This window comes from Macaca thibetana, chromosome 1 (genome assembly GCF_024542745.1).
Source record: "Macaca thibetana thibetana isolate TM-01 chromosome 1, ASM2454274v1, whole genome shotgun sequence".
Classification (NCBI taxonomy): domain Eukaryota; kingdom Metazoa; phylum Chordata; class Mammalia; order Primates; family Cercopithecidae; genus Macaca; species Macaca thibetana.
In genome coordinates, this window is record NC_065578.1 from 196,857,617 (window position 1) to 196,873,010 (window position 15,394).

The following is a 15,394-nucleotide window of genomic DNA, read 5'->3' on the forward strand; positions in this document are numbered from 1 at the left end:
CTTCTCAACTCATGACAACCATATAAGATAATCAGGGCAAGGAAGTTTCTAGCAGTAATAAAAATAATTACTCATTCCAAAGGTAGCGTCCACAAAGATTTCTGCTCTTGTGTCATCCTTATTTTTCTCATTTTATATGCCACCCAGTTGTGCTTAGGTTTTCCTTCTCCTTGAGAAAGATTTAGATTGGCTTAAATTCTCATCCCATGTCGCTAGGAAATCCAATTTCCTTTTCAAGATTTCTGTCAATTCCAGGGGGCTTATGTCCTCATAGTCTCCCTTGACTCTGACTTCATGTAACTTCTCAACTCTTGGTCTCTACTTTGACTCATAGTCGTTTCTATATATTTGCCCTATAATTAACCCAGCTTTAGAACTCATTCTTTAATTTACATACAGACACACACATATACATACAGGGACTGTGTATGTAAAGAATACTGTGTTGAAGACTTGGAGATATGGAGAAGTGGGTCTCTCACATGAAAATATAATAGAAACCACTTAAAACTGAACATTGGATCTCCCTATTCTAACGGGTAAATCACACTACACATCTTAGTAGGCCATTCATTCTCTCTTCTCTCCCTTGTCTTCTCTTTGTCCTGGTCTCTTCCCATCCCCCAAACTGATATTCATTTCTATGGAAGAACTGACTAGCATCGTTTTACCAGATCTCAAGTTCTTTATCAGATACTCATCTCCTGTCCCAGGCGGTTATCAAGGGGTTTCCCAAGACAAAAACAGGAGGAAATCTGGAAACAGCCATGAAGATCTTTTTGAATTACAAATGCAAACAAAGAAGCTGAGGCTCAGAGAATTTATGTGACTTGCCCAAGACCAAAGGAGTTACTACTGCTACCAGTCCTTTGTTAACGGACAGGCACAAAGTCTCAGACACACAACTTTCCTATAAAGCTCCCAGTGCCGGGCTGTGGGCTTATGTAAGACGTCATCAATTGTGCTTCAAACATTTTAGGGAAACAGCATAGCCTTCCCCATCTAGCACCACGGGGGGCTTGGGAAATGAAACTGTGCTGTGTGACCTGCTCGATGCTTATCTCATGTCAGTGCAGGATTGTGGCTATTGTCCCCAGCTGCCTCAGGAAGTGTAAACACTAATGTTATTTTGCTTCCACTGTGTGTGATACTTACTGAGCGATACAGATAAAATTAGTTTCTCTTCCAGTAAACACAATACCCAACGTAAAGGGATTCTCAGGTTTTCTCCTTCCCTTTTGTATTGTTTTCTTCCTATATTGCTCATTCCCTTTATTTGAATATGATTTGGACTTCCTTTCTATTCATAACTCAATAGTTTCTAGCAGTAATAAAAATAATTACTTAGCTTAGCGGTAAATGCCACGAAAGTTTCTGCCCTTATGTTGTGTTTATTTAGCCTGGACTGAGGCCCATGTTGGATTTTCTAAGTAAACACAGCATACAGTAGCACTCCCTGAACGATCGATCCCTGAAGATCCCATCATTGGCTTCTCAAATCCTCTTGCTGTGTCTCCAGACACTTGACCCTGACAATCTGGATGGGGCAGACCAGGAGGAGTGGGACCTGGAACTAATGTGGAGATCCCAAAGCAAGTGCAGAGAGAAATGTGTCTAGTCCCACAGGTACAACACGTCATCAAGGAGCCCTGGCCTTGGCACTAGAGCTTCCAAGATGGAACAATGAACATGTCCTGGCAGGGGACAAAACAGAAACAGATCCAGGAGCAGCCAGAAGCAGGCAGTGTGAGGGAAATCTAAGAGGAAGTAGCATGACCCCTGCACTACGCTGGAGTTAGGGGATCTTTCTCCCACTCAAGGAGGTGAGGGAGTGTTGAGAGTGAAGTAGGACAATGTCTCTATAAGGACTGGGATACTAGGCAGGTTACCAAGACAGGTCTCAACCTCATTCATTTATTCAACAAATATTTTCTCAACAGTCACTAGGTATCAGGCATTGTTTTGAGGGCTGGGGAAATAGCAATGAAAAAAGCAAACATAGTTTCTACCCTCATGAAGCTTATAATCTATCAAGGAAGACAGATTAAATAATTATAGGCTGGGCGTGGTGGCTCATGACTATAATACCAGCACTTTGGGAGGCCAAGATGGGTGGATCACCTGAGGTCAGGAGTTCAAGACCAGCCTGGCCAACATGGTGAAACCCCATCTCTACTAAAAATATTTTAAAAATTAGCCAGGGATGGCAGCACACACCTATAGTCCCAGCTACTCAGGAGACTGAGGCAGAAGAATCACTTGAACCTCGATGGCGGAGATTGCAGTGAGCTGAGATCACGCCATTTTGCACTCCAGCCTGGGCAACAAGAGTGAAACTCCAGCAAACTATCGCAAGAACAGAAAACCAAACACTGCATATTCTCACTCATAGGTGAGAACTGAACAACGAGATCACTTGGACTCGGGAAGGGGAACATCACACATCGGGGCCTATCACGGGGAGGGGGGAGGGGGGAGCGATTGCACTGGGAGTTATACCTGATGTAAATGACGAGTTGATGGGTGCTGACGAGTTGATGGGTGCAGCACACCAACATGGCACAAGTATACATATGTAACAAACCTGCACGTTGTGCACATGTACCCTAGAACTTAAAGTATAATAAAAAAAAAAAAAAGAGTGAAACTCCATCTCAAAAAAAAACAATTAATTAATTAATCACAGAAATGATTATTTAATTACTCATATGATAAGTCCTGTGGGAAAGAGGTCCAGAGGGCTTCAAGAATGCACAAAAATGAGCCCTGTCTGGGTGTGTGGGGTTGAAAGCATCTCTGAGAATGCAGCATTTAGGTTTGCTGCACCTAAAGGATGAGTTGGCTATGTGAAAGTGCAGAGGCTGGAGGGTGGAGGTTGGAGGTTGCAGGTTGGAGGTCAGGACAGGGGTACAGGAGGAAGACTGATCTCACCAGAAGAAAGAGTTTGCACAAAGGCCTTGAGGCAGAAAGTGAGGCTTGACTCATTCAGTGACATGAAAGAAGGAAACTGTGCAGACGGAACAGATGAGATAGGACATGGTACAGGATAAAGCAGGAGAGGCAGCCAGGAACCAGCTCATGAAGCACCTTATCATAGTCGCACCACATGGTAAGACTGAAAATGGGGTCCCAAGAGAGGTAGGAAGCCATTGAAATGTTTTTTGAGAATAAGGGACACAATCTTATTCCAGTTTTTAAAAGATCATGTTGATTATTGTGTGAAAAAAGTAGGTTAGGGGCAAAGGAGAAGGGCAAATGTGGAGAATCCAGTTGGAACACTCAAGAAAACAGAGGGATGCCAGTTCTTAGAAGTGGGGCATGGGGTAAACAGCGGATCCTAGGAAAGAGGTGGAAACTCTGTGACAAGGACCAGAGTCCAAAGTGAGCCTTGGGAACAAGGCTGTAGATCAGATTCAGCCCACAACCAGGATACGCTGGCACTGCTAAGGCTCAGAGGGGTGTCGCTGGGCCTCTGGCAGACCTTAGTCAGGTGTAACTTAATTGTCCAGGCAGGGGTGATGCAGAGCACGCAGGGAGGAGCCTCATCTGAAGTCAGGGAGGTGTTCCAGTTTCCTAGGCTGCTGTAACAACAAAGCACCGCAAACTGCAGGGCTTTAAACAACAGAGATTTTATTCTCTCCCAGTTCTAGCAGCTAGAAGTCCAAAATTAAGGTGCTAGCAGGGCATGCTCCCTCCAAGACTCTGGGTAGAATCTTTTCTTGCCTCTTCCTAGCTTTTGATGGTGACCATCCATCTTTGGCATTCCTTGGTTGCATGACTCCAGTCTCTGCCTCTGTCATCACAGGGCATTCTCTCACTGCATCGGTGTCTTCTTATAAGGACTGACCACTCATATTAGATTAAAGGCACACCTTCTCCAGCATGACCTCTTCTTACCTAATTACAACTGCAACAACACTGTGCCAAATAAGGTCACATTCTGAGTTACTGGGGGTTTGAACTTCAAGATCTCTTCTAGGGCACACAATTCAATACTTTACAAGAGGGTGATTGAAGGGAAGACCACCAGGGCCTGACCTAGCCCTTTATACATCACAGTCTCTCTGCCCAGCAAGATCTACAAGGACATCAGACTTCACTTCTTCCATCCCCCTTTCCTTTCTGAAACTATTATTAAATATTTAGTCTGAGATAGGCACCAGGATATAAAAATGGAAAACATATAGTGACAACCCCAAAAGGAGCATATACACTAGCAGAAGACACTGACACATAAGCAGTTGCAGGACACCCTGGCAATTGCTAATGTGGAGGAATATTCACTAGAGCAGCCCGGAAAAAGAAAAAGAGCTCACTGCGCATGGGAGGGTATGTAGGTGGGGGCCAGGGAGCAGGGAGGCTTCAAGGCTTCACAGAGGAAGTGACTTTTAAAGGGTGGACAGACATTTTATCAGATAGAAAGACCTCAAAGAAGAGGAATCAACATGTGCAAGGCATTCATGCATTCAATAAACATTTGTTTAAGTGCCCACTCTATGTTGGGTGCTATACTAAGCTTTTGGGGTTGATTAGTGAACAAAAAGGCAAGGACCCCACCCTCACAGAGTATACATGCTTGTGGGATGTAAAAGTAAAAAGCACACGGCAAACTGTTTGGGCAACGCTAAGAATCTCGATGTGGCTAAATGTGAGTGGAGGGGTGAGAGTTTAGGCTGCAGGAAGGGGCCAGATTACAAAGTCTTTTTCACCACACAGGGGAGCAGGAGGTCACAAGCAGCCCTGAATTCTGTAAGGACGAGGGCAGTATCTTATCCATCTTCATCTGTCCAGCACCTCATTCAATGGTTGACAGATGGCAGCTGCTCAGCAAGTGAATGAATGAATGAATGAATGAATGCATGAATAAGTGAATGAATGGCTTTAGATAAGCCAGTGAGCAATAAGAAGTGTGTTTTTGAAAGATAATTCAGAGTGTAATATAAAAGAAAGGATTGAGATAAGGAGATCAGCTAGAAGGAATTGCAATTGTTTAGATCAGTGGTTGCCATTTAGGTTTGTTTGTTTATTTATTTATTTATAAATGATATATGTCAGTAGCACAACACTGATAAATTAACTAATAAAACATAAAATATAAATTTTAACAGAAAATGTTTAAAATAATGGAAAATAGAAATTCTCTTATATCATTCTTTTCCTCCAGTGTAGACCCTTTGGAGACCAGTGCCCTAGTGGATGAAGATTGAATAGTGGCAATGGCAAGGGAGTTGGAGAGGACAAGGGGTGGCTCTGCCTTCCACACAGCAGCAAGCTGGACAGCTGCCAACCCTGCTGATGAGGAATGCTTGCAGACATGCACCAGCACTGAGCTGCTGCTCTAATATGATGCTGGATAAATCCTCAGACTAAATCCCAGTCTCTGACCCATGCAGAGGGATCACGGTAAAACACACCTTATCCAAGATCAGCCAGTGTTTGGTAGGGAAACCCATGGGCGAAGTAAGAAGGGAAAAAAAGAGGAAAGGTGACTAGAAGAAATATGAATGAGTCCAAAGCAAATCCAGAGAAGGTAATGACCTTCTGCTGATGGTTTTACGGACCTGGGTTCCTTTGCAAGTGGCAAGCCCACCCAGGGCCTCAAGCTGTGCAACCAACTGACAATTTACCTGCTTTAGTCATGAAACTGAAACAGGAAAAATGGAGGGGCCATAGCCAGGAGGCTCATTTTGGAAACTGACCATTTTGGAAATTCCTATAGGCAGGGATTATGTCTTCTCTATCATATTGTCCATCACATGCAATGGTGACAATGCTCACTACCATTTATTGAGTACCTACCACAGGCCAGGCATTGCCCTAGGAGATTTACATTCAGTTCATGCTCGTGACAACCTCATAAAAAAGACATTGTGTTCTCCTTATTCTCATTTTATAAACAAGGAACATGCAGCCTAGGGATATGGAAAGTATACAGCTATTATTTGTCCAAGGTGAGATTAGAACTCATGTATGTCTGACTCCAGTTGCATTAGCTTTTCACTATATCTCCCTCTGCCTCATGTAGACATTGGGATCTGCAGGCTCTGGTCCTACTCTCCTTTTTTGACCTTACCTCTCCCCACCCCTGCACCCCATGTGCTATGCTTGCCATACTAAACTTCCTGCTTCTCCCTAGAACATTATCCCTTCTATCGAGCTTCCTGAATTTGAAAGCCAATGCTGCTGGTCCTCAGACTACATTTTGAGTAACAAAGATCTAGAAGCTCATTTGAAATGCAGAATCTCAGGCCCCACTGAGACCTACTGAATCAGAATCTGCATTTTAACAAGATTCCCAGGTGATGTGTATGTGCATAATAATTTGAGAAGCATTGGTCTTAACCTGCAATACCCTTTCCCTTACTTCTCACCAGGCCACCTCTTACTCATTATCGTTTGAGCACATACAAAGTGCCAGGCACTGTGCTTAGAACTGATGACACAAAATCAAATTAAACACAATGCACAAACCCAAGACAATGATAATGTATTCACGAGACAGACATATAAATAAATTGTATTTTTTAAAGTATGAGTGCTATTAATAAGGTAAGAACTACATGTAGTATTTTACATGCCACAGAATCGCTAAGCACCACCATAATAACAGGCACTAAGAAAAGGCTCAATGATATTTCTGGAAGAAAGTAAAGAAGGGAAAGAAAGGGATAGAAAGGAAAGGAGGGAGAAACAGGAGAAGGAAGGAGTTGCACTAAGCTATAATTTTTAAATGACCACTCAAACAAGATGTGTTCATTAGTGACTTCCCCCACAGGGTATCTTCACTTCACTTGAACACCTGGATACTTTAACATCAAGATCATTGTAGTTCTCAACCTACTAAATGCTCCTCGTCTCAAGTGATTCACTTTGACAATGGTATTACTGTCCTTCAAGCTATTAGCCTCTTGGATTTATCCTTGATTCTTCCTTCTCCTTTGATCTTTCTATAAATCTATTACAAAACCTTGTTATTTTATTTATTCAGGCATCAGTTACTCAGTGTCTACAGGCATCAGTTACTCATGTTCTGAGCAGGACTCTAGGGTGGGAAAGATCATGTATAGCTGAAGTGCTCCCAGAAGTTCTCAGGGGAGCCAGAGGGTCATTAGCGTGTGGTTGGATGGAGGTCTGAGTCCTAGCCTGGCCACTTGCCAGTTGTGACGTTGGGGAAGTTTCTTACTCTCTTTTCCACTGCACCTTTATCTGTAAAAGAGGATAATGATATTACCTCACAGACTTATTCCAGGAATAAATGAGATACACATGGTTATTATAATTGTCATGGAACAGGGTGGGGCTTGAACATACAGTCAGAGGACATGGCCTAACCAAAACAGAGGAGAGGAAACTGCTGAAGGACTGGTGAGTCATCTGCTTGACCTGAGGCCCAGGGTGGGTAGGAAGTAGAGGGAAAGAAGGCTAGAAACGCAGGTTGGTTGGGGTCCCATCATGGTGCAGCACTTCAATACCAACCTGAGGGATTTATGATGAATTTAATAGTAATAAGAAAACACAGAAGGTTTCCACAGTAGGGAAACACATGATCAAAATTTGCTCTGACTTGATGCGTTAGATGAGAGTGGCAAAGATGGAGAGGGAGGAGACCAAGATGGTTCTGGACTTTAAGAGTAGGAAGACACTGGTGCCTTCAGCCAGGAACAGGTAGTCAGGAAGAGACACTGGCTCACAGAAAGAGAGGTATCAAAACTCATTGCGATGGAGGAGGATACAGCAGTACATCCAAATGAAAACATCTAGCAGGCAGATGGGCCTGCTGACCTTGAGTTCAGGAGAAATGCTCAGCTGGCAAGACAAACTTGGAAGATATCCATGAAAAATACCAGTTAAAACATGGATAAATACCCTGAGGGAGTTCAGGTAGAATTGGGGAGACCCTTAGGAAATACGACCCTGGAAAATGAGGAAAGCAAGAGGAGTCAGAGAAGCTAAAAGGAGAATCAGGATTTGCGGAATCATGGGATTCAAAGTAGTTTTCTTTTAAGAGTGTTAAACCTGACAGATCAGGACAGAGAAAATGACTTTGAATTTGGCAGAGATAGGCACAGCAGATCTGCAACAGAATAGCTGAGGAACCAAGGTATCCTTCTTCATAGTTTCTGTGACCTAATCTAATGCAAGGCTGGTTGAAAAAGCTTGATAAATATTGACTACTTGAACCACACAATAGCTGCCACATCTTGGACTGAATGACTTCTGCACAGCGCCTTAGTCTCTTGCCATATTCCACTTCCTGTTGAGTTTCTTAGCCTGTCCTGGAAGAGAAATTAGTAACCCTGGCTCTGAAGTGGTGGTAGGGAGAGGTCACAACCAAGAAGGAGCTGTTTCCTTAATCCTGCACTCTTGGGCCTGAGGCTAACCTCTTGTCTGTCTTTGGGCCATCTAAGTGAGACAGAAATTCATCTCTGTTTTTAACAGCTCCAGAGGCAATTCCTCAACATCTCTTGGTAGTCTGTTCTACAGTTTCTGAAAACCCTTGTCAAGGTCAACTAGAAAATAGGCCCTTGTGATCCAGAGTTTCTAAAAAGCCCACTTGACAAATTGAGTAATGAGTCAATCAAGAGGAAAAATAAAGTCAGAGATTACCCTGCTTCTGGAAGGAACGAGTCATCAACAGCTGAAGGAGTGGATTGTAAAGGGGCACAGAGGCCAGCATCCTGGAGAGTGTACAGCACGGCTCTAACTCGGGGAACTGAGGAGCTCTGTCATGCCCAAGAACATCAGAAGCTTGAAGTACAAAGGATCATTTGTACTGTGCCCTGAGAATAAACTCCAATGAAATTATTCACAAGGAATGATTGTTGTCAAGGTCTTGTCATTGGAGTTTTCCCATTTCGTGGTGTCTAGAACTGATAACCCTTGAGATCATGCATAGTGCTCGAAGACAAAGGGCATCACTTAACATCAAGGAGGCACATTAAGAAAAGAGTAGGGGGACAAAGAGGTACAGTGCAGAAAGAATTAGAATAAAAACACGTGCTTGCTGCAGGTATTGAGACAGAGCTTAGAGGGAAGCTTCTAGGGAATGTCAAGGGTCCATGTCTGTGAATCATGTTACATTTTACTGGCACTCTACTAAATATGACATATGGGAAATAATGCTTTATTGGATTTTTAAGAATACTTTTAGTCATTCAAATGTTTATTGAGGAGCACCTAGGTGCCATGCACTAGGCTGGGCAACAGGGCATGATGGTGCGTTCGCTTGAGGAGTGAACAGCTTATTGGGAGAGACAAAGTGTGAGCAAGGAACTGTGAAATAGCATTAAATGTGTTAATAGAGGCAAGGGACTTACCATGAGGAGAGAGAAAGAGAAACTTAGAAGAGCAGCACAGAGAAACTGTTGCAATTCTGGGGATTTCATTTGAGCTACAGATAGCCCTGCATTGGCATTTGCAGACTGAATATGCATGAATGATAAAAACCCCCAGTGAGTAATCCAAAACGTCCCGTCATGAGGTAATTTGCCGAGACACAGATTTGAATGGGGCTGCCAGGAGGCCAGACTGTGCTTGCCAGCCACTCAGCTAGTGAATGACCACTCCTAACACTGGGATTTGTGTCCCAGTACCACTTAGCTCTCCTTCCTTTCTCATCGACATCCACACAATAATTCTCATACTGTGATCAATTTTTTTCTTCGCAGAATAAGGGTAATAGGGCGTTAATAAGGTAAAGATATAAGGTAATGAAGTAAGAAGTTTTTTTATTTTTTATTTTTGAGACGGAGTCTCGCCCTGTCACCCAGGCTGGAGTGCAGTGGCGCGATCTCAGCTCACTGTAAGCTCCATCTCCTGGTTTCACGCCATTCTCCTGCCTCAGCCTCCAGAGTAGCTGGGACTATAGGCGCCCCACACCACGCCTGGCTAATTTTTTGTATTTTTAGTACAGGCCGGGTTTCACTGTGTTAGTTATGATGGTCTCGATCTCCTGACCTCGTGATCCGCCTGCCTCGGCCTCCCAAAGTGCTGGAATTACAGGAGTGAGCCACCGTGCTGGCCAAGAAGTTTATTTTAATGGCAAAATTTATTTAAGTAGCTTTAGAAATTACTTTGGCTCCATATTCATAGAACCATTTAGAGTCTGAAAAGATTCTTTACATTTTTCAGTTACACTTTACTGTACTTTATGGTGGAAATTATATGCCATGATGACGTTCATGATTTTGGAGACTCACCAAGGTCATGGATGAACCCTCTGAGAATGTCAAAGGTCCAAGTCCATGAATAATGTTACATTTTATTGGCTTTACTAAATATAACAAAATCTTATTTTAAGTTTGAAAAGTAAGATATTCTCTCTCATGTGATTTCCCTATATTTTGGGAAAGGCTGCCATTCCCCTTCCTGTTTATGAAGGTTTAACATGTGTCACCAGAAGACAAAGGAGTTATTTATCCACAAAACTGCAGCCTGACAAGCAACTCAAATTAAGAAAGATAACTATATTCCCCAATGAAATGCTTTCCTTTTGGTCTATTGCCTGGAACCTAATAACCACTGAAACTCAAACTGACCCCACCCCGTCTCCCAAATACCTCCAAGAACCTCAAACTTAACATGACATCACCCACAATCCCAAGCTGCTTCCACTTCTATCTCCTTGTTCAGTTATCGAGTAAATAAATTTACCTCCTAAGTGATTCTCAAATGCAAATACAGCCAGGCCTCACCAGCCCCACAGCACTGCCCCAAGCTAGCCGACAGTCAAAGCATCTGTCATCACAATATTCTGAAACTCTGCCTCCTCTATTCTCTATATTGATGCAGAGTAATTTTTCTCAAAATGCATGGCTTGCCTTCATTGGCTTCCACTGAGGTTTAAGATAAGGTCCTATCAAGAGAAAAGACACCGGGCCCCACTAGAGGCTGAAGGGTAGGAGGAGGCATAGGATAAAAAAAAAATACCTATTGGGTACCTGCTTATTACCAGTGTGATAAAATAATCTGTCCAGCAAACCCCTATGACATGCAATTTACTTATATAACAAACCTGCACATGTACCTCTGAACCTAAAATAAAAGTAAAAAAAAAAATTATTCACCAAACCCAGTGATCAAGGTTAATAACACCAGTAATAAGTCATATTGCTATCACGTACCCCTGACATAATGCAATGAGAAGGCACTTCATCTTCGTGGTATTCATCCCCAAAATCCAAAACCCTGGTCTAATCATGAGGAAACATCAGATAAATGCAAATGAGGAACATTCTACAGAATATCTGACCAGTCCTCTTTAAAAATGTCAAGGTCATGAAAAACAGAGAAAAACTGAGAAGCTGTCACAGATTGAGAAGAATAAGGAGATGTAATGACTAAATGCAGCATCATATCTTGGATTAGATTCTAGGAAAATAAAAAAGACATTAGTGGAAAAACTAGTAAAATCAAAATAAAGTCTGTAGTCTTAATTTTAAAAAGAAAAAAGATATGGTCTATCAACAACCAACTGATTCTTGGACAGTGATTCTGATGTCCACGGTCGATACATAACACTTTGAGAAATGCCTTGACTATGAGTTGTTTCTCCCCCCAGTACAGGATGAGTTCTTTCATATCTCTATACATTCTGCATTTGCCAAATGCTGGTACTGTACTACTCATTCACCTTTCTCTTTTCAGTGAGACTCTGTAGTCTGTCAGTATTCAATTTAAATGTCACTACTTGAGCAAAGTCACATGTAATCTCTGGCCACTGAGAGATTTACATGTGGCCAGAGATTTACACGTCTGGCTTTCCACTGCACTGGATACACATCCCCACTAAAGCAGGTGTCACAGTTTACTATAATAATCTGTTAACAGGTTTATTTTCTCCAGTGTTCCATGTGCTCTTGTGTTCAACTTTGAATCCCTAGTACCTAGCACGATGTTTGGCTCCTGCCAGGCAGTCAGCCTTTGCTGAATGAAAGGACCAGTGATTGAGGTCTGTGGCTACATGGTAAAATGAGAGAGACGAGTCATCAAAGGGAAAAACTGCTTTTTTGTTAACTATAAAGTGAACCAAGGCGTCAGAACAGTTAAAACAAGGATGAAGAGTGCTTTTAGATCTCAATCAATTTAAAAATTACTCGACACATCTGTCCTAGCTAAAGACTAACTCTAGCACCTCCTGCGGCCTGTTAGTATTTCACACTTGGGCAGCTGATCCAGCAAATGTTCAATGATCGGATATGAAATACTTAGAAGCTATTGGCTTTGAAAATATAAATGTAAGAAGATGCCTAGTAAAAGCATCTGCTAAATATTTTTTCCTGTTTGGCACATTAGACTGCAGTATCAGACACATGACCGTGGTCATACTGTACACAATGCCCAATGTCTGCCAAAACTCTGGCATATGAGAGACTTAGTGTTGGAGTACGGAGGGATTCTTCGGGTATCCCCACTACACATTGGTGGAAAGAAGAGCTTCCAGAACAAATCCAGTCAGGGAAAGAGGCAAATACACTGCATTTAGTAACACTGCTGGAGCCTGAAGGGAGGATACTAAGAGGGCTCAAGCCTAAATCTAATCCAACAAGCTAGATTCTGAGTAACGACCAATCTCTGATAAAGCTGTTCCCCTAACCCTTCTGCTGCCCGAAACACTCCACCGCCCCTACCGGGCTACTGGGTTCCCCAGTGGACTCTGGACAGCGCCGCGCCCTGCTCGGCCCCACCCACCCGGTGGCGCTTGGGCCCGCCCTACTCCCCCACCCCAGGGCACCACCTACCAGGGCGCCGCCCCGCCCCAACCCCACGTGCGGGGCCCCACCCCGGCGCTAGCGGCCCTTTAAACACCCCCACCCTTACACATTACCCCCCCACCCGGACGGCATCCGGAGAGGGACAAAACTCATGGCGTACAGCCAGTTTCCTCCGCGGAGCGCGTCCTGTGCCGCCCCAGCCGTTGGGGCCCTCCACTCCGGGCCACAGCCTCTTGGCGCCCCCCGGGCCAGGGCGGCCGGGCCGAGGAGTGTCGACGCGGTCCGGCTACGGGGCGGGGCCGGCGGGAGCTCCGGTCGCCGCTGCCGCTGCTGCCTCCGCCTGCCGCTCGGGCCGCCCGCTCGCCCGCCGCTGGGTGCGCTGCACGCGGGGGGCAGCCGCGGTGCAGAGGTTCATGCAGCGGCGGCGGCGGCGGCGGCTGCTGCTGCCGCCGCGGAGGCAGACAGACCGGGCGCTGCCGCCGCCGCCCTCCCCCGGCTCCATGCCGCCGCCGCTGCCACCTCCTCCTCTCCGGCGAGGGGCGGGGGGCTCCGGCCCGGGGTGGGCACCACTCCTCGCAGCGCCGCTCCCCTCCCTGCCCTCCGCCCGGGCGCTGGAGCCGGCGAGGGCACCCTTCGCCTCCTAGGAGTGCACCCTCCGCGCGCCCTGCCGGAGCGAGGGGGCGGGCGTGGGCGGGCGTCGGGGCAGCGGAGACCCCGCGCGGCTGTAAGAGGAGGGGGCTTCCCCAAGTATGCCCGGCAGCTCCCTGTTCCTAGGTGCAAGCTGAGTCTGACCGGGAGCGAGCGGCGCGTCGCCATGCCGGCGTGACGCGCCCCCGGCTGCCCGCGCGGGCCCCCGCGCTGCCCCACGCCGCGGCGTGCCGGCGCCGGGCTGCAGGATGGGCTGTATCCAAAGCATCACCTGCAAAGCGCGGATCCGGCGCGAGAACATTGTGGTGTACGATGTGTGCGCCACCATCGACCAGTGCCCCACGCGCATCGAGGAGACCTCGCCCATCGTCCTGCGCTACAAGACCCCGTACTTCAAAGCCTCGGCCCGCGTGGTCATGCCCCCCATCCCCCGCCACGAGACCTGGGTGGTGGGCTGGATTCAGGCGTGCAACCAGATGGAGTTCTTCAACACCTACAGCGACCTGGGCATGTAAGCGACCCGCCGCGCGGCACGGGAGCGGACTCTGGCCCCCCAGCTCTGCTCGCCACCTTAACCCCCCTCCCCAGCTCCTTCCTACTGCTGTCCCCATCGTCTTTCTAAACCTTCCTCCCGCCTCCTCTCCCACCTCCCTCCTCCCTACGCTTTTGTTTCAGTGACAGGGCGGGTGTAGGGAGGCTCCTCGCGAAGGCATTTTCTCGTGGTTTGCTTCTGACTCCCCAGAAACGCGAGGAGAACGGTGCGGGGCGGGAAGAACGCGACAAGGAGGGTTCGAGAGGCGGAGGTGGGGATGGCTGGCGAGTGCCCGGCGAGTTTCAGGGCGCCGTCTGTGCTTTGTGGGGCTCCCCGGGAAGAGTTTGGGGGAAACCATAGAGGAGTGGAGTGGCGTGCCGGGGACGCATGGGCTGTGCCGCGTGTCGTTTGGAGAAACCGGAGCGGGCTTGGAAGAGCAGGTCCCGGGCATCCGAGCGGGAGTTGGTAGTTCTGTCCTTGCCCTCGCGACTGTTGAATTTCGAACCCTTTTCCCCGAGGCCAGGGAGCCGGGAGGCGTTTCCGTCTGGAACCACAAGCCGGACATAGTTGCCTCTCTGTCTCCGCACCCCCTGGACCAGTTCTGGTGGGGAGCTGGAAGGCACCGGGTGCGTCCCGGCTAAGCAGGGCGGATGGCCTTGTGCGAGCAGCCTTCGGCTGGCGCGGCGCGGAGTGTTTCTTATGCTAAAGGGAAGGATGGGTCTCTTGTCTGTCTAGGGTCCTTACTTTTCAAAACTTTCCTAATTGCGGCACTGGAAGGGATTCCCCTGGCGCCCACCGCCGAATTCTATCGGCGAGCTGGGAGCTCTCCAACTTTCAGCAGTGCCGGTTGGTGCGCGCCGGGCTTAGCTGCTGCGGTGAAGACCGAGGATCACCGCGGCTCCTCAACCGCCAGGGGCCGCAGGCTGCGGGCGATCGCGTCCAGGACTTTTATATTTACCAAATTTTCATAACTCCGCACCCGCCTCCTTTCAGAACTAGACTCTGAGCAGGTGGCAACGACAATAGCTAAAAGGTTTTAGGGCCTGCCTTCTACCTGCTGTTACAGTGTAGGTCTAGAACACTCTAATTAGCCTGCAGCCTACAGGGAAACCCTTTTTCTGGAAATTCAACTTCATTTCACTTACTGATCTAAAACTCTAGAGCTCCCAAGGTTTGCCTATTTAATATGGATATGGGGTGGGGGAGTTCCCATTTTAAAAGGTCAAACCATCTTTTTAGCAGCAGTTTGCAGGCTTTTTATTGCACTCTGAGAGCATGTAAGTTAACAGTAGTCATAGGCGCTAACAGAAATTTTGACAGGTCGTTGTTTCCTTTTTTCCTCCCAAAGATTTTGCACTTTACTCTTTGAGCACAAAAGCTTAATGCTAGAGAAAACTCAATTTCTAGTGAAGAAATGTGAGGCCCAGTTTCCAATATGCCTCTGCACACTGTATTCTTTCTGGAAGACAGCTAGATGTGAGAAATGAAGGATATTTTATTT

At 46.5% G+C, this 15,394-nt stretch overlaps 1 protein-coding gene across 2 annotated transcripts in view; it reads left to right on the forward strand.

Moving 5' to 3' along the window:
• Nucleotides 1-12,864: 12,864 nt before the first annotated feature.
• Nucleotides 12,865-15,394, forward strand: part of FAM78B (family with sequence similarity 78 member B) — a 104,029-nt gene continuing 101,499 nt past the window's right edge. For both annotated transcript variants that reach the window (XM_050768746.1, XM_050768727.1), the window contains exon 1: nucleotides 12,865-13,872. In XM_050768746.1, the coding sequence (XP_050624703.1) occupies nucleotides 13,610-13,872 (263 nt within the window). In that variant the 5' untranslated portion in view covers nucleotides 12,865-13,609. The remainder of the gene's footprint in view (nucleotides 13,873-15,394) is intronic.